The sequence below is a fragment of the Aphelocoma coerulescens genome, chromosome 3 (genome assembly GCF_041296385.1).
Source record: "Aphelocoma coerulescens isolate FSJ_1873_10779 chromosome 3, UR_Acoe_1.0, whole genome shotgun sequence".
NCBI classification, from domain to species: Eukaryota; Metazoa; Chordata; class Aves; order Passeriformes; family Corvidae; genus Aphelocoma; species Aphelocoma coerulescens.
In genome coordinates, this window is record NC_091016.1 from 79,598,592 (window position 1) to 79,618,922 (window position 20,331).

The 20,331-nt window shown below is 38.2% G+C and overlaps 1 protein-coding gene across 3 annotated transcripts in view; it reads right to left on the minus strand.

Annotated features, from left to right (window-relative positions):
• Positions 1–953: 953 nt before the first annotated feature.
• The window catches only part of AFG1L (AFG1 like ATPase), a 62,648-nt gene continuing 43,270 nt past the window's right edge, over positions 954–20,331 (minus strand). For all 3 annotated transcript variants that reach the window (XM_069011022.1, XM_069011021.1, XM_069011023.1), the window contains 5 exons: positions 18,402–18,472; positions 18,045–18,145; positions 5,087–5,227; positions 3,317–3,430; positions 954–2,589 (listed from right to left, as the gene is read on the minus strand). In XM_069011022.1, coding sequence (XP_068867123.1) covers positions 2,458–2,589; positions 3,317–3,430; positions 5,087–5,227; positions 18,045–18,145; positions 18,402–18,472 — 559 coding nt within the window. In that variant the 3' untranslated portion in view covers positions 954–2,457. The remainder of the gene's footprint in view (positions 2,590–3,316; positions 3,431–5,086; positions 5,228–18,044; positions 18,146–18,401; positions 18,473–20,331) is intronic.

Genomic DNA, 20,331 nt, shown 5'->3' on the forward strand with positions numbered 1-20,331 from the left:
TCCAGGACAAACAGAAGGGATCAGAACAGAAAGCCAGACTTGAGCATGTGGCTCCATAACAAAAGTAAGTGCACAGGACCTCTCCAGCCCTCCCTGCTGCCCAGAAGGCCCTTTTAGAAGCTTTTTGTAATTGTGATGGGAGACAATTTGGTAATAGAAAAAGGTCACGTTGCAAAATCCAAGAAAACCTCTCATAGTTGGGGACAGTGTGTTATGTATCTCCTCCCTAAGAAGTGAGGGAGTCAGTCCATCTACATGTTTTTCCTACTCATAGTTTCTACATAAGCTCTTAAATGACTGTTTATAAAAATACATGATAAGCCAATACAAGTAATACCATGTTTTGTTTCAGTTAGATAAAAACCAAGAATGACACCACTGCATCTTTAACTAAAATAGTTTCCAACTACAAACATGACGATGGGTCATGTGTCTTGAGGTATCAGTTACTATCCTATCTTTTCCATAAAACACATTCCTATTGGTAACATGATGAATTGCCTCAGTAGTACTGAGTACTGCTCTGCCCAGATCAGGGCAGGTGTGTTAGCAGCACTGGAAGGCTTGTATAAAAGAAGCCTAAGAAAATTCAGGGAAGAGATGTCACTGGTGTAGAGGCAGCATATCCAAGCTTGCAAGAACCACAAAATTTAGGAAGACTACGAACTTGCACTTATTTGTTAACAACATACTCTGTCTTATCAAGGTCTCTTTTCCCATCCATTACTGAGATCTTAATCCTGTGCAGCTTCAAATACCTTAAAATTCCTCCTCAGGGTTCTCTCTTGGTTCAAACCATTAGCTTTCAGTGAACCAGACTGAGCAACAGTCTGCATTACAAAAAAGTCCTAGAGCCTGAAAGTCAGCAGATAGCCAGACTCAGAGAATAGAAAAAAAAACAAAAAACAAAAAAACAAAACCAAACCAGAACACACTACATAGGAGTTCCAGGATTCTAGCACAGACAATATCAGGAGTTTCTTAAAAAAAGCATTTGATTTTTCTTTTGTACAAGCAGCATTGTACATGACAGAAGCAGTGCTTAAACAATGAAGTACCCACTTCATGTGACATCATAAATGACTCTGCATAGCCCATTAACTTTGTCTGTAGACCAGGTCTCCAGAAAAATTCTAATCCCAAATAAACTTCCTGAACATCAAAGTTATATTTTAGAGAATCATTAACGTTGGAAAAAACCTCCAAGATCATCAAGTTCAACTTTTGTCCAAACATCACCCTATCAAATAAACCACAGCACTAAGTCCCATGTCCAGGAATTTCTTTAACACTGCCAGGGATGGTGACTCCACCACCTCCCTGGGCAGCCTGTTCCAATACTGGACAACCCTTTCACTGAAGAAATTCTTCCTCATGTCCAACCTGAACCTTCCCTGGAGCACCTTGAGGCTGTGTCCTCTCATCCTGTCACTGATTACCTGGGAGAAGAGACTGACCCTCACCTCAACACAACCTCATTTCAGGTGGTTGTAGAGAGCAATAAGGACCCCTGAGCCTTCTCTTCTTCAGGCTAAACATCCCAAGTTCCCTCAGCTGCAGCTCACAGGACTTGTGCTCCAGACCCTTCACCAGCTTCATTGCCCTTCTCTGGACACACTCTGGCACCTCAATGTCCTTCTTGTAGTGAGGGACCCAGAACTGGACACAGCATTTGAAGTGTGGCCTCACCAGTGCCAGGCACAGGAGGACAATCCCTGCCCACTCCTGCTGACCACTCTACTGCTGATCCAGGCCAAGATGCCGTTGTCCTTCTTGGCCACCTGGGCACAGCTGGCTCATGTTCAGCTGCTGTTGACCAGCACCCCCAGGTCCTTTTCCCCTGGGCAGCTTTGGAGCCACTCTGCCCCAGCCTGTGGCACTGCCTGGGGTGGTTGTGACCCAAGGGCAGGACCCAGTGCTTGGCCTTGTTGAATCTCATACAATTGGCCTCAGCCCATTGATCCAGCCTGTCCAGATCCCTCTGCAGAGCCTTCCTGCCCTCCAGCAGAACAACACCCCCACCCAACTTGGCATCATCTGTGAACTTACTGAGAGTGCACTTTGATCCCCTTGTCCATATCACAGATAAAGACATTAAAGAGGGCTGGTCCCAACACTGAGCCCTGGGGAACCCCACTGGTGTCCAGTCACCAGCTGGATGTAACTCCATTCATGACCCCTGTATGAACCCAGACATCCAGAGGGGTTTGAAGAAGAACAAATGAAGGCAAAATTTCACATATCCACACACACGTTGTACAGAAAAATAACTGAGACCTCATGTCTTAAACTCAAAAACCTACTGATGAAAGAAAACATGGTCCAGATGATAAAGTGCAATTATTATTCAAGATGTGCTAAAAGGCTTTCCAGTGCTTTTCCAAAGCTTTTCCAATTTTCCTTCTTGGTGATTTCATGCTGTAATTTTACTTCTTGGTGATTTCATTCAACTTTTAATTATGTTTTTTTGCTTCTGTCCCCATCATTCCAGTACTGTTCAGTTTGCATTTCTGTGAGCCGTGAGAGAGTACGCTGAAAGGCAAAGATTTCCTCTTCTCCTGTAAACATGGAGAGTCCTTTGGCAGAATCCTACATCAAGACACAAAAACAGTACCAGAGACCTGTGAGACACATAGACAGGATGCACTTCAGTACAGCCAACTCCTAAGGCTCAGTGCTTTACAGGCTTTGACAAAATAAGACAGCAGCATGGCACCAAAAATTTAAAACTAATGTCCAAAAATTAAAGAAAAGCACCTATTTCAGCTAGGCAATCCTCGGGAAAAAATAATTTGGTTTTAAAACAACACAATGACAGGTTAACCATCTATTCTCTCTTTTTTTTTGACTCGCTGTATACCAATTTAAACAAATTATTTAAAAAGTCATTAGCAAGAACTGAGCTATAGGGAAAAAGAAAAACAGAATAAGTAACATGCAAAGTAGTACTGTTTGTGAGGACTTGTGAGGCTGTTCTGCAGTCTAGGAAGATGAAGAACAAACCATCTTTTATTTCTGTATTTAAATGTAGGAGCTAAACTTAAATCAGCATTTTCATATATGACTGAACAGATACAATGATTAATATTCAAAATTACCCTAAAACTTACACAAAATGGTTCTATATATTGTGACATTTTCTTTGACTATGAGTAAGTAGCACAACATGTAATTATCAGAGTGACAGATACAGTGCAGGAAAAGCAGCAGATCATTAGTTAAATGTTTTCTTGATTCCCCCTCCTAAAATGCTGCTGCAATTCTGAGACTAAACCCAATTTTGTTACAAAAGGGAGACGATGTTAAAATCATGTACCTGGCTCAAGTCCAAATCATCCATCAACACTCTGCTGTCCTGCAGCTCACCACTGTCAAGTTCCACCAGGAACAAGCTTTGGAGAGGAGCTGCCGCAGAACAGATAATACGTACCTGAGAGGAGGAAAACAGGCAACAGTATCATCACTTGGGCTTTACAGGAACGGGATAAAATACATGGTCTATGAAAAGCAAACTTCAAATTAAAACCTCAGTGTTTTTTCCTTTCTCTTACTAGCACTGCTGTTACAGATTTACCTGACTTGGTCAGATGGCATATTAACCTTACAGGATCTTTTTCACAATAACAACTGATGTAACTTCTACTCAGAGAACAGAAGAACTGTGCTATCAAATACTCAGATATCTGCTACACAGGCAATGAGTTCACCATAAAGTTTACTTTCTAAAATAACAGCTGTATAGTAACCAATGCTTACTTTGCACCCATAGTGAGTCCTCTCAGTGGGTAGATACACTACACTATTTAAAGAACACTTAAATTCCAAATTTCCCAGAAGGCTGTGTGAAGCCTTTCTTGTCTTCATCTGTGCTACTCCAGTAAAAGTTGTTTGCTAGTAACAATAATGATGCTGTTTTCATGTCTGCTGGGATGAGATACATGTGCAGTGAGAGATGGTATCTCTGGGGGGCTGCAATGAAGACAGACTGAAATAATACTACAGAAGAAGACTCTTGTTGAGAGCATGTAGGCAAGATGCTTGCATTGTGGACAGGCATCCACAAATATACTCAGGTATTTTTCCCAACTACTTTTGATGGGAGTTTAACACTTGTGTTTTTCCGGTGGAGGAAAGTGACTGCTTGCAATTCTTAATGACAGCACAAATACAGAGCAGACCATCCCCCTATTTCTAACAGATTAGTGTAATATTAGCATATTGTCTTAGCAAATGTCCATTTTCAAATCATAAAAGAATCTGGCTGATTTGAATGAGACTACTCATACACTGAGTTAGTTCAGTACCTGGCTGAGTTGGGGCCTTTCTGATCAACAGCCAATGCCAGAACATTCTTGGTAAGAACCAACCTCAACTGACATTTCCCAACTGCATAAATGTTTAAGTGTGTGCAAATATTATCACATATAAGACAGTGTTTCATATCTGGCATCACTTTTTAAAAAATCACCGTAAACAGGAACTTCCCTTTGGTTTAGTTACGCCGATTTTGCTTCCATGATTGAAATCTCTGTTAATCCACATGAAGTGCTGCATTTATCACTATTATTCCATGAGCAATTCTGCAATCTAATGTAAAGGCTACTGTAGTAGTGACTGTTTCCTTAAACTTTATGATGTAACTGTGCTACTAACTCCTCCTTCCTGATCAAAAAGGCACTGATTCCTGAACAACTGCCCATACAGATTAAAATCTAAAAAACTTAATTCACTCCAGCACAGTTGGCAGCACAATCTTTCATTATTAAAATAATGACATGGCTTCTGTTGTTTTCCTGGGTTAGGAAAGAACATTCCCATTCAAGAAAGGCAAATGAGCTCAGGCTTATATTTATGCTCATGCTTAATACTCACAGAAAACAAAAAAACCCCTTGTTTATTTGCCTTTACTGCAATGGGACCAATTTTTTTTGTGAGGCTGGAATGATGTTTCTTTGCAGTCCTAGTTCATTCTGCTTATGTTTTCCAAACCATTACTACAGAAAGCCTTACTTCAATACAATTGTAACAGTCAGTTTTAGGACTCCCAAGATTATTCCTCTGCATACAGGAAAGGCTTGGTTCTCACCTTATGCTCATAAAAGGTATCAATAAGAGTAATGAAACGACGAGTTTGTGTCCTTTTTGCTATTGTAAGAAGTGGTATGTCACGAACAAACACTGTGTCAAAATGCTTTGATATTTCCAAATAGTCGCTGGCTCCAAGAGGCTGAAACAAAACAAACCATAAGAAATGGAAACCCATGAAAGAATGACACATAAACACTGTATCTTGGCACACTTCAGTAACAGAAGAGAGCTGTAAAGTCCTGATCATATTCTTATTTTTATTCCACTGGATCTCGCTTGAGGAATGCTCAATTGCCCGTAGGGACATAGGTACATGGGGGTGTTCATACTGTTGGCTTTACTTGAACAGTGAAAGTGTGGCTCTTCTGCACCCAGACATTATGATCTCTTCTAACAACCTCAAATAAAATAATCACTATAAACCATAATCTATAGAAGATTTGAACCTGAAGCACAAATAATTTGAATAGCTATTAGGATACTTTCCAGCAGCAATATTTTGAAATGCAAAGGGTTATAGGCTAGTTACTAAATCCTAAGTAGACCTGCATTTAGTTCACCCAGGACTAACCCAGACTGAATAAATATCATATGTTTCAAGTACTGAAAGCAAGAGGAAACAGACAAAAATACAACTTTGCAGCAGTTCTTTTGTTCATGGTTTCTCCTGTAATGATGAAATTAAAATCTTCAAGAAGAACTCATTAGTTTCTCTTTCTGTATCTTAACCATCAACAGAAAATAATCACAAATAGTAGTAGCTCATTCAAGTACACTCCTCTAAAATTACTTTTTCATTACATGGAAGGTATTTTTTTCTGCAAGATTTATCCTATCAGTACCACAGGCAGTACTTTATCATGAGCTATTAAAATTCATACTCCTGAACTCATTCCATCAGTTTTACTTGTGCAAATACTTCAGAATCTTGTCTGCAAGTACTGCAGAGAGCAAGTTCAGCAGCATTTTGCATGGTCACAACTCCCTTCCCAGCTAATGAAGTCTACCATGTGCTGTACCAACAGTTTAATACTGTTATAAAGGACTGCAATACTGCTATTATCTTAAAACCAATAAATACAAAATATTTTCTGGAACTGAAATTGTTAGACAAATTTGTTGTAGGCCACATGTAACTTCTTAACTAGAGCTCTTCCACAAGAAGTTATTTTAAGCAATTTTAAGCTGCCCATGAACAGGACTTTGGGTTTTGTTCAGATGCTAGAATAAAAAACTTGTAGAAATGGTCTCTACACAAGCATGGGAGAGAGAAGCCCTGATGGCATTCCAAAAATTCTTCTGAAAATTAATGGGAATAAGCTAACCTTCCAGGCAGGTATTAAAGCTTCTCACTCTCTGCCAGCTCTCCCACTTGCAGTCTCATGAATCAATCCCTGCTTTCCCATTCCCAAGCACCCAACTTGCCTGTAGCATCTATGGAAAAGAATTATTACAAAAACTTCCAATTCTTTTGAGCAGTGTTTAAGAGCAGTACATGCTATATTCTCCCCTCAGGATTATATATACTGCTTATTTTCTCCCTCCATTTCAGTCCCCTAGTTACTACTATGGACTTACTCATCAGAAACCAAAACCTCATCATCCCAAGGGCCACCAGCAAAGCTTCATTCAACACCTCTGAAAAACCACAATCCCATCTGGATAAACCACAGTAGCTGAACTCAAAAAGTTCTGATGAAATAAAGCAGGAAAAGGTTCAAGAAAGCGAAAGGAACTGATGGATGGAAACAACACAGAGCTAACTCACTGGACACCTTGCCACTAGATACAAGTGATACATCTGAACAGCCAGAGTATCAAATGAAAAAGAAAACAATGGGAGCACTAAAAGCAACACAACCAGGATGCTGCTGGAGATTTTAAGATTAGTGATAAACAAATAGTTTAGGTAAGGGTAATTTTATTCCATACTTAGGACTGGAGTACTGTTAAACACAGAGGAGATCAAGTATGCCTCTGTGATGAGTACCTGTGAGGGAGAACAGCAGTGGTCTCATTGTACATGAGAAAGGTAAGAATTTCTCGTATCTCCCCTTAGGTAAGAAATTACAGACATCACTGCTATGCTGATTCATTCTTTTATCACATGAAGAGCATAAGCAGTCATCTGCTGAAACCCAAAACCCTGAGGAATTATTCTGCCCTGCCCCAGTGTGACACACTTTCTCACCCAGACCATACCAATACACCCTCTTCATCTCAAAGTATCAAATACTAAAAGCTGATTCCTAAAATAAATACATATATAACTAAAAATTAAAGTGTCCAAACTTTTGCAAAGTGGGCAAACTGAAGAGCCCAACAACTGAGCTATACAGCTAAGAACTTGGTGGGTACCTTGGTGGATATCCAAACAGGAGAATGAAAAACCTGGGCAGTCAGAGGGACGAAACAGATGGAAGACAAAAATAAGGCTAATGCATTTCAAATGGGAAGAATGGAAGATGTAATACTTATATTACTTTTCATACAGACATAAAATCATGGTTCATAGAAGGTTACAATATGCATCTTTATCACAGTCAAACAGGAATTCAATCTACTTCAGCAGTGCAAAAAGCAAACAATTCAAGAATTCCTCTTATTAACGGCATAAAGGCAGATCATTTCAAGCTTTAACAAGACTTCTGAAACATCTACACCAACACTAAGTGATAATATTCTGTAAATGTTGGCAGAAATGTGCCTTTGGAGACTCCAAAATCTTACACTTAGAAAGATCTGAGCCTAGCAGCATATGAGTACTTTATTAAATTCGGTACCTCCCTGACAAGACTCAGGTCTGGCAAGACCCAACTGAAATGCTGAGTCATCCATTCTGCTGTTACAAATGGCCCAGCTGATATCAGCTGTAGTCCCTGACATAGAGGAGTTCTCAAACGCTCTTCTTTTGGAGTTTAGAGACAGTCCCGGAGATGAAAGACAAAGCTTTTCATCTCGTTCCCAGCATGACTTACTCTCGTCTCGGGAAGTCCTCTAATTTCCTTCTGCCTTACTCAGTGTAAAAAGAAGGAACCACCAGCAAATTTACAAATGCTCTGGTGACTGATTAAAGGCCTTTTTTTTATACCTCCAACCTGGCTATTGGTCCAGTTTCCGTGCTGCCTGTAGTTGCTTCAAAGCTGGTCTAACCCACCAGCTAACTCGAAATGTTCTGAACATAAGAGACCATGATGCAGGGATACCCTGACAGCTTCTCAACTCACATTCTTACTGGCCTGCTGCCCCCTAAACCTGGCATGGGGCTGGCACAAGCACCCATGCACCACCTCTGCCACACAGGAACACAGATGGCGAAATGAGTTCAAGGCCAGATTGTGCCATTGCTAGAGGCTCTGGCTGTACAGTTCATATACAGAAGCACCACCAAGGAGCAAATTTCTGATGTTCCAGCAGCCCACAGCCCTCCCCCTCACCTTCACAGGACTGCCTTACTGTCTTCAGGCCCTTTTTCCCTCATCTTGCAGCAAGCACTGGCTGGGTCCCGACTGCCAACACCACCAGCTCAGACAGGCAACAAGGCTAGAGGAACACAATTTTAGACACATAAGCACTGTCCTCTGTATAACCTTCCAGGGCTGAAATTTATTTTCTGAATCTCAACCAGTCACAGAAAGTATTTTGCTTTAGTTAGGAGCATACATGAAGGTATTTCTTCCTCTGAAGTTGCTAATGAAGCCACAAATCCTCCTAATATTGATACATATATATGTAATCCTCTTACTAAAAGTTTAGCCTGATTAGTCTCCTCTGAATAATATTCTAAAAATAACTTCATTTGGTGTGTGTTTCTGGTACTGTCTGATCTCTTTTGTTTCATCAATTATTGATCAAAACTCAACTGCAGAACAGTAAGACATTTATGTAATGACTGTCACTCACCATTTGTTACTAGTTCTTTCACATGCTTATATTATTATTTTTAAAAACTCAAAACATTGACAGGTAAGAGTCTTTCTTATGGTATTATTGTTCCTGAATGTGTATATATTGTAAAACTGTTGTGGATTTTTGTCATTAGCTCTGATGTCAAGAGTCAGTATTTTACAGGCATCACACTAATGCAAAACACATCAGCACTAACATGGGCTACACTCCTGACAAAGTGTTTACTCCACTTCAGCCTGCTTGACTGAGTTCTCACCTTCATTTGTTTTTGTTTCTCTGTCTACTTAATGCATTTTCAGCTATCATCATCTCAGTTCAAGTAGGATGTTTATTATTTGGAGCTCTCTGTGGGCTGTTCTAAGAGTTAGTCGTCTCCTGTTTCTATTATATAATCCATTTAATTATAGTATAAAGCATCTTCTTTCTTTTTTGACTCATCAGCGGCCCAGTATATCACCTTTTAGAGATTGTCTGAAGAATACAGAATGTTTTACATATGATAGAAAAGGATATGTCATCTCAAGAGAATGTATATATTTTGTTGATGTTGCAAGATATTCCAGACTCATGATTGACAGTAATTATAATTTTGTGCAGACACTCTTAACACTCCAATAACAACTTAACACTTCCTATAACCAACACACAGTTTAAAACCAGATAATATTTACAACTTAATCATTAAGTATAAACTTAAAAAAAATATAAAGCTCTGTTGTTTCCAAACAAACAACACATTATCTCTAATGAAGCTCATAAAACAGTGCACTGAGATAATATGTCAAAATCCTAACTCCAAGAAAGGAACAGAAAAACCCAAGGCATGATATATGATGCCACAGCATGCTGGAGTTTAAATAAAAATGGGAAGAGGTGCAGTTAGTCATTAGAGCATGGCTAACTCAGTTTAAAAAATTTAAAGATACTGATGGCAGTGCAAATCATAGAACCATAGAACAGTTTGGGTTGGAAGACACCTTAAAGATACCTAGTTCCAACCAGGAGAGCAAGAATCTAAGATCTGTAAACCCTGGAGTTGAAGATATTTTCTGGATCAAGCACAGCCCCTTGTTATCTCAAGTTATCTCACCACAGCATTCTGTTAAGAAGTAATTTTGCTTGTTCTTACAGCAAAAGTTTTTTAGTCACATTTCTCATACTGGAAAGTTGTTTCAGGTCTTTGCTCTTCTGCTTTAGAAGATGCTTGCAATTTCCAGTTCTTTTTATTTATTTATGTATTTATTTAAACAATACAGTCAAAGCTGGCTGAATACTAGAAGAATGCAAAAGGCATGTTTCTGCTCTAAAAGCTCTCACTGCTAAATTTCCAGTTCCAACTCCAAAGTATAGCATTATCAATTAAATGGTCTCCAAAAATAGTTAAGCCTTAAAAAATTTATAGGTCTATTTAAATATTTACACTTACTGTTAAGATTTCAAAACCATGACCAACAAAGCTTTAAAGAAAGAGAGAGAAGTACATTCAAGAATTCAAGGAACAAAAAATTAAATTAAAAAGGCAAACCCTTAAAACTACAATCAGCTTCAAAAATCTTGTATTCCCTGGTCTATAAAGTACAGGATCTAAACCCTTGAGGTTTATGCAGCTTTCACTGAAGGGAGTGCTCTGTAAAAATTAATCTCTGAGGCACATAAAACAGAAAGGAGGTTATTACAATACTACTGTATTACAATATTTCTACCTGAAATAAGTTTCTTGAGTTTATTTTATAAAACATACTCCTGAATAAGATAAGGCAAACTTTTGGGGGAGGTAGAGAAGCTGATTAAATCCTTAAAGCAAATGTAGCTAATGAACGACAGACTCTCAGTCTAGAGCTTAAGCTGCAAAAGCTAATCTCTTAGGAATAGAACTAAGATCACAAACTAAGGAAAACTATGATTTCTAAAAGGTTACTGAAAATAGTGCTTGCTTGTGGTATGTTTGTTGACACCTATACCTGACAATCCTACAATCCTAAAGATGACACCAAATTATACTGTGGATACATTCAGCAGCTTTTAATAAAGATAGTCGCCTCAAAATTATTCAGAATCATTAAACTGCAAATGCAGCTGAGTTATGTCATCACATAGAGCAGACTTTCAGCTGACAAAAACAGACACTTGCATTTCTAAATAATTTGATGTATTTGAAAATGGTGAGTTTTTCTTTACTTTTTTTTTAAAGCTTAAGTACATCTTTCCTGTTGAAGCGCAAGCTATTCAAGTTAAGAACTACATCTTCCTCCTGGTCTGCACAGCATGCCTATTGCAATAGAACTACAACCTAACAGAAACTGTTCACCACTTATTTGTTGTGCTAATCTACACAAAAATTCTGTTTTGTCAATTTCAGAAGCACTAAGTAACTACTAGGAAAAAAAATTCACAGTAGGATAACCTTTTACAACATAAATACTGATATTAAATGTATTTTCAGAGTTTTTACGCTACCATATGTTTGCTAATGGTTAGCATTATGCTAAGACACTACATTCATTGGTACTGGGCAGCGGGATGAAAGGCTTTATTAGGTTACTTAGTGGAAAGCCTACAGGATCCATGAACCAAAGCAGCTCTGTGAGGAGCAGGCTCCCACGCTTGAGCGGTCCGCAGCCGGCGTTCCCGGCAGAGGGCAGCAGCTGCTGCGCACAAGCCAGGGCAGCACCGAGAGCACTCCGGATCTCCCGACTCCCTCAGCTCCGTCAAACATTACACAGCCGGCACACTGTTGTCCGTGTTATTTATACCAGATCAAACTGCCACAATTGCCAGTTTTCAAGGAAGAATTTAAAAGGGAAGTGAAGAAAGGGGACTGGCAGAGGGTGATTTTTTCTAAGGTGCAATGAACCCTGTTCGTCATGTGTGAACACACTAAAATGGGATGAGACTTATATTTGCACAATTGCATATATATATATATCGGGATTTAAAAACCAAGTTAATATATACATTTTATTTTAAAAGGTATCTGGTGATCTTTCATTCACACATTTAACTCAATTAACAAATAAACTAATTATGTTTTGCAAGAATCTAACACCACTGGTAGTGTTTTCCTCATTGTATAGATGGAGAAACTGGAAGAAAGAAATTAAAGGCCCCAAAGAATGGGAGAAGTCAATGTTAGCATTAAAATTTGGGAACTGTATGTCCCTACTCTGCCTGGTGCCTGTCCCAGCCTCCTGGGGCTACATTTTATGGGGCCTTAGAAAAGGTGGTATGATAAAAAACATTTTGATGAAAACCATGAAAACCTCCTGGCTGATTACACTTGGAGAAGCACATTCACAGGGCTCCATTCTAGTACTGGGTAACTGCTTCATGCCCATGACAAAGACCACCACGTGCCACACTGCCACGTAAACCCTGGCATGTCAGGTCTGAAAAACTGCTTCTCCTTTGCTTTAAAGCAACCAAAATAGATCAGTATCCTCTCATCCAGGTTTTTGTTGGTTTTCCACATGTTCACATAGCTAGTAAAGAAAAAAAAGCAAAGTGTATGAATTTGATATTAACTAAGTTAGCTAAAACTTGGGATAATCCTCAGCTGGGAAACGATGATTTACAAATTGGTGGACACAACAGCTTAACAAGTCAACTGCATATCCTATCAGCATTGCATACAATATATTCTCTGTATTTTATTTTTATAAACATTAATGGACAATCAGTAATTACCAGTATCTGATGCATTATTTTAGACAGAAATAACTCTTTATATTCTTGACATGAAAAAGTTTGATGCTAACATATGAAACAAGAAATGAAATACTGTAATACCAGAAAGGTTATCAACTCTAACTCCCAAGGTCTCCAGGTATTAATTTAAAAGCTATTACAAAAATTCTACTTAAGCTAGGAGATGTTACAAATACTATCAGGTTACCAATTCCTGCTTTCTTATTTTCATCTATTATGTATTAACTGACATCTCAGGAAATTGTGTGATATCAAAGTGGAAAATGTTTCAATACTTCCCCTTAGAATTTTGATTTTATTTTGAAGGAAACATCAACGAAACTGAAGAGGTTTTACAGGCTGTTCATATGAAATATTCTATTACAAAAATCACTAAGTAATTACCTGAGAAATTTCAAACACATTTCCTTAATCCTACACCAACAAATGTACATTTTTAGGTCTGGATATTTATCCCCTGGAATGCAACAGTTACCCAAGACCAGACTAGAAGACAGATTGTGGCAACGAAGTGAGAGCAGAGTCACTTGAGTGATAAGCTATTTTGCCAACACAACGATCCTTTCACATGTTGATTCTTGCAAAACTTAACTGTTTTTTCTGGACACTTCAGGGTAATGGATAGCCAAAGGAAATCAATTAACCAAGTTTTGAGTACAATGTTGTCCACTCATGCTGCGACGATTACCGACACCCACGTGAGCAGTGGTACACAACAGTTTCAGAAAACTCAAAAAATAATACTGCAACTCCAGGATAATACTGTAAGTTGTAGGTACTTCCATGATGTGGACCAGGCATGTCAAATTTGAAAGAAAGGTTGCTTGGTATGAGGGAAATCTCCTATACATGTCCCGTGAAACCCCCCTCAAATCCAAGGAAGTTATAAGCCTTGGAAAAACTCAGTCTGAACTGACTGCACAGATTGATCATGAACTGAGAAGTATTGCCTACTCCCAGAAGTATGAGGGGGATAAGAGCTGGTTATTCCCTCAAAATGGACTGAGCACATTCCCCTGCTAGCTTGCTGAACTTGTTCACTGCATGTGCAGGGGCAGTGAGAGCTGTCAACAGGGAGCAGGGACCCTGACTCCCTCACATCCCTAGTTCTAGGCACTTTAAAACCAGGAAAGATCATGGGGTACTTCAAGCTCCTGCATTTTAGAGATGGCTAAGCCTAAAAACTAGTATGCAGCTCAAACACAAAAACTACCTCCTAAAATGGCATCCAGTTTTGACTCAATACACAATAAAAGGAAGCTCTGTGTCTGCTTAGATGTAAAAAAGGCAAAACAAAACAAACTCTCAAAAAAACCACCAACTCTTTCCTCAAAATACCAGTTCTGGTAAGAAATAAATTGCACACAGCATTCTTGTCTTTATTGCTCCTCCCCCATACACACAGTACTCTGTATTTACAGCAAGTTTGCATTAGCATTTATGTTATATTCAAAACTCCTGGAGAAAAAACCTGTTATACTGGGCTTAGTATAAAAATGTGCTCATTAGAAATGCTACAAACAACAAACCTTCAGCAATATTTCTTTTTATAGGTTAGTTAACTAAATTAGCCATCCATTTAAAAAATACTTTCTTGAGACTGCATAATGCCACTTTCCTAGTAAGAACAGCATCTTCAAAACTAAACCCTTCCTACAAAGTCAGGGAGACCAGAGAATTAATTTAATTTCCATTCTTTAGTTATCCACTGTATGCATCCAGAATCAGCTTCTCCATTACCCTTTCTGGACTAAAATCTGACCAACAGCCTGCAGTTCCCCCCATCATCATAGGCATGTGTGAATTTTACTTGTTTGGTTTTTAATACTGACACATAGAGCATTCTTCTAGTGACATGGCATGTCTCTTGCACTCCAACATTTATCAAAAATAAAAAGCTAGTCAGAGATCTCAGCCTAGTTTTCCAGGACTCCAATGGTACACATTGTATTTGCAGGCTATTTTTAACAATGTTAACTATTTACAGACTGAAAATTATTTCACCATCCTTTAGTGAAATGAATATTTCACTCTGCTTCACCTAGAACACTTAATTTTTGCAAAACCTTTTCCTTTTTCCACATCATTATTAAAAGTCCATCTCCAGCTAAGAATAAGCCAGTAGCATTCAGATAATATAAAGCATCAAAACTCCAATTTTACTTAAGAAGTTTTTTATCTGAATGGACATATTTGCCCATGATCTTTATAATTTTCCTGCACTTCATAACTAGTTGCCATTCATTCCATATTATTTGATTCTGTCTCAACAGTGACGCAGGAAATACTTCTACTATCTTCCTCCTCAAAGAGTCCTTCTTGGGTTTTTTTGTGTTGCTCTTTTTGTTGTTGTTTACAGTTCCCTTTACAGTTAGTCACATTTCCCATTTGCTTTTGAAAACTACTCTTCCTGAACATTCACATATGCAACTTCACTGTTTGGAATAACTTTTGGTTTCATTAAATGTTAGAAAATGAAGATTGTTCCTACACAACACAAAATTCTAGATGAATTCATCACTGTAAGCTCCCATCAAATGACCTTGTACTGGATTTAGTACATTTTATGCTAGAAAATTATCATTTGCAATTTTCTGGCTAACTACATTTCACCTTCTCCTGTGTTTCATCTACAGCATAACATACAACAGTGTATTTTCTTTATATGCTTTTTATAGCCAAGTGCTCAAGGAGCAATACACCTCATGCTCCATTTGCAACAGATCCCTATGAGTACTATCCTTCTGGGGTTGTTAATTAGTAGACTGATACGTACTCAAGAACTTTGTATTAATTAACTTTAAGGCAAGTACCAGTACCTTCAGTGTTGCACACTGTTCTCCACCTCTTTTAGCCACTCTGTCTTTAAGTAGGCTGTAAGCACCCGTTCTGTATTATTATTTTATGAATTGTCCCACAAGGTTTCGATAATAGCAATTATCTCTCATTTTTCCCCATTAATGAGTACTTCCCATTTATCATGCTTGTCACCATGTCTGAAAACTGATATAAAACCAACTGCAAATCTTGTTTTCAATTCTGTTAGAAGTTTAATGAGCTCCTACAACACCACTTTAAATTTCATTTATCTACCTGGAGGCTTTGCTTGAGCTGTCCATTAAGCTCCTCCCTGGTTGCAACAGGCTCCTGTGAAGATGATTTCCTGCCCCATGTCCCTTCATACAATCTGCCTTCCCACGGGATTTTGTCCCCATGCCCTGCACAAAGAAACCTGCAGATTCACTCCATGCAAATACAAAAAAATTCCCCTCCAGTATTTTCTTTTGCCCATCTTGCTTTTCATTATGTCTTTTTCAGCTTTCTACTTCCCTTTTTTTAATAGTAGCACTTACGATGCCTGTCAACTTACCTACCATTTGGCTTCACAAGAGGTAGACAATACCTTGTTGCTAACCCTACAGTTTTCTGCTTCATACCTCCACAAATCATTCCCACTGTTAGCCAGCTTACTGGAATATATAAAAATTACTTTATACTTCCTGTCATGTTGAATGTCTCCTCATTTTGGGTCATTTTTTGCTATAAACCACCAGTGCACTCTTCTGGATCCTGCCTATGTCTTCTGTGACATGAGTGGGAGCAATTTCCCACTCTGATTGTTTAAAAAAGACACTGAACGTTTAAGTTTTTCCATCAAAATTTAAAAGAATTTATGAAAAACAGGAACATGGTTTCATGGCTTGACAGCTGAATTTTTCCTTTTTTGAATTTTGCCTTTTAGCAGATTTTAATGGCAGCAGGGCAGGCAAGGTCCTAAATGCAGCTTACACCAAGGGAAATTTTCTACCATTGCTATGAATCACTGCAAAAGTTTATAGTCGTGAAAAAAATCACAGTGGAGGCAACTCTGGCCATTCATCCAAATTTAGTGGACAATTCTGGAGTTCATGACTACACTTTTCTACCTATGAAGGAAGCACACTGATACCCCATACCAACATGCTAATGTAATATTTATGAAGATACATCAGTGATCTGAAGAGAAAAATCAGCGATGACTGAGGAAGTTGTCAAAAGAAAACCATTTACTGTCTGCCATGTTGTTTTTGTTTTAAGCATGTGATTTTGCTGTAAGAGATTACCACAATACATCTGCAGAAGGCATCTGAAATGAGACAGCAAGGCTCCCTAAGGCCTGGGCAATCCATGTAAGAACAATACTGTTAAACAACAATTAACATTTCAGAAGGATTCTCTTTACTTGCTCTGAGTTCAAACCAAGACCCTCAGCTCCATTACGCCAAGATGATCTGAACCCCAAATAATTCTCATCCAGAATGAGACCCTTCAGGCCACTGACATGAGCTAATCAGAGCACTTCAACTTAGAAGCAATTTATCATCCCATTTAAGTACATAAGGCATTTACTGGACTAAAGAATTGGACCAGTATTTGCTGACAGCTTAGCTTCCAATACTTTAAGAGGCACAAGGCAGAAGAAGTCTCAAAATCTCTAGTGAAAAGCAAGCTATTCTACCCATGACACAACTCCACTCTTAGAAATGGCTTATTGGTTGTCTCAAACTGAAAACCAACAGTCTAAAACCTACAGTCTGAAACACAACCAGTGAAATTTTTATCCAAATTGTTATCAACTTGGTAGCTGCAAGGAAGTGAAAGCATAATGTTATCACCAAAAGACAGGTCACCATCCTGAATCAAAAGTGCTGTTGGCCCAGTTTAGGATTGTGATCATTTAACAATAACTTCAGACATCAGTACAGTGATCACTGAAGTACAATGCAACTCCTGGGGAATTGCCTTCCAACCCACTGGAGGTCAAATACAAGGAGAACTTTTCAAGATTCACATCTCACATGTTTAAGCAGAGAATGTGGCAGCATTTAGCAAAATCTGACATATTTTGAGAAGGCCTAGGATTAAACATTCCTTGTACACACAGTTGAAACCAAAGCATGGAACAGCAGTGTTACCCTAGTGGTGCCAGGATCACTACTCCTTTGCTTGAGTGTCAAACTGAAACCCTAGATTATAAAAACAGCATTTGACTGCTATTTACATATTGATATGCTACCACCACTCATACACCAGCAGTGATGTTAGGCCAGGCATATATTGTAGTAGGATTTTTGAAGACAATCTGTGATACACCTAAGAGTGAATTTATTATATCATTAAAAAGAAAATTAGTATGGTTCTTTTGAGGAAGGGGTTTTTTTCCCATTAAGTTCAAACTATTTCTGTTATCCAAGATTTTTAAAAAGGCTTCTTTAATTTACTGCAACTTGGGAAAATAGCAAGTTTGTGCAGTTTGAATTTTTTTTGAGCATTAACTGATCTAGATTGGACTGGGTACTCACTCTGTCGCACAGCTCTTCAAACGTGAAGTCTGCAATGGTTCCACACGCTTTATTCAGCCTCAGCTCTCTGCCTTGCACTTTTAGAATCCTTGGTCTAGTTACTATGGGAACATGAACAAAGACTCAATCTTCTCTGGATAATTACTATAAAATTCATCTCTTACAGATAGGAAATGCATAGCTTCATGAATAATAGCACATGATTCAACACATAAATTAGACAAAATGCTGATACAATGACTGCCACTTGAGTGTGGCATCAACCCATATACAGCAATGGAACTTATTAATTGGTCAGTGGAGATTGGGCATTGTGTTCTAAATGTATTCTCTTTCAAGAGAAATTAACTTACGTACAATCATTTTGTTTCTGAGCCAGCTCATCAAACAACTTATCCATGACAGCCTCCACATCAGCTTCACTTGTGCTACAGTGAAAAGAATAATAGAATATGAAATTAATAACACTTGAAGCCAACATCAAACAGCTGCCTGAGCCTGCTTAGCTTTTTGCCCATAAAAAAAAGAGAACAGGATGTTATGCTCTAAATACAAACATTACATTTAGAATACACTTAAAAGTAGAGAATATTAACTCTCAGGTAGATGATTCTGCCTTATTTGCATACACTGAAAGACTTCTGTGTTTTGAGCTGTTTCCAGTAATGAGGCAGAACAGGCAGAGCAGATCCATTAACACTATGTGTACACAATGAGAAAAAAGGCTTCTGGCTCTATCTTGCATGCAAAATAAGAGCAAATAGACAAGGCAAGGCAAGGCAGTCAAGCACCCAAAGAAATATCCTTTGAAATTTCTGACAGGAGACTTTGTGAAATTAAATGTTGAAGCAGATTTTTTTGGGGGGGGTGGGGGGGGGACAGGGACTGTGTCAAGTCAACTGATTGTATTGATCAAACAATTTGCAAAATTAAACTGTGAAATTAAAAATACCAGTATGATCTCTGCATCAGCAGTTTTAGCAGTTTCCCAGCCTCTGTTCCTAATACTACTTGGGAAAAAAATCAACCACAGATGGTGAAAATGCAAAGTATCTGTGCTGATAGCGGAAGTAAAGTTTACATTCATCCTCTGGGCCACAAGAATTAAAAAATCAGTCCAATCAGAGAACTTTTTAAAATCACTGAATAGGTTAGAGAGCCAACCTTTCAATGTTTTATTCTTAAAGATGAATAGATAGATAGATAGATAAGATTTCTAGCTGAGAATAGTAAATTAATGTTATGGTAGACAACAAACTAGAACTAGGATATATGATGTTTCACTGAAGTTTGTGTAAACTCTTTCAGTGTGAAAAGTCTTATTTTATAGATCTTGATGCACTAAAGTCACACTGCTTCACACAGTTCTAGACATCCCCTGAAATGACAAATGAAGATCAGCTTGTTAAACAAATATTCTCCTGTTCGTTAGGCCTTAAGCACCTTAAAAATGTTAACAGCAGAACTGAGTAACTACTTTTTAGCTAAAGCTTAATAATAACAAATCTTGTAGATACAAAGAATTTGGGAGAAAAAAAAAACACCCACAATTTCAAAGACTTTAAAAAACTTTTTCTGGTTACATAAAATTCTAGAAGTTTCTCTCAACATTGATATTGGTGTGACGCTTTCCTCTGACAAAATGATAAATGAAAAAGAACAGACACCACCAGAAAAAAAAGGCCATAAAAGGGGGTAAAGAGTGTATGTGTGTATATATATGTGTGTGTGTATGTATGTCAGAAAGTATGTGCATGTGCATGCATATCAGTATGAGAAATTTCGATGGAAAGGCTACCAGAAAAAATAGGAGAATATGATGCTAAGGTGGATATTTGTACCTAATTGCCAAGAAAGTTTGTTTTGAAAATAAACACCTGAGACCGATGAAGTTGCTTTCATCAGGCATCTTGTAATTGTTACACTGATTGCTCCCAGATGAGTATGAAACAGCTTTAAGTAACCCTCAGTTACATATTTTAAATGAAGATAAGACTACACAAAATATGAAGCATCAAGAGAATTCTTAAAAAAATGTGGCAATGATACTATAGCTATTAATAGAAGAACATATACATGTTGGAAAAGAACTTTCGCTTTGGGGGGCAAGACTGCTAATTAAATTTCAAAAATCTGTAGCAAAATACTGTACAGTATCTAATTTTAAAACAAACCAAACAAAAGGTATCCCCACATACTAAGCTAGTTCTACAGGGCTGAAAGCTCCAATAACCAGTTTGGATAGAAAAATGAATGAGGTTCCCTCAAAAGAAGAAAGGACAAGGAA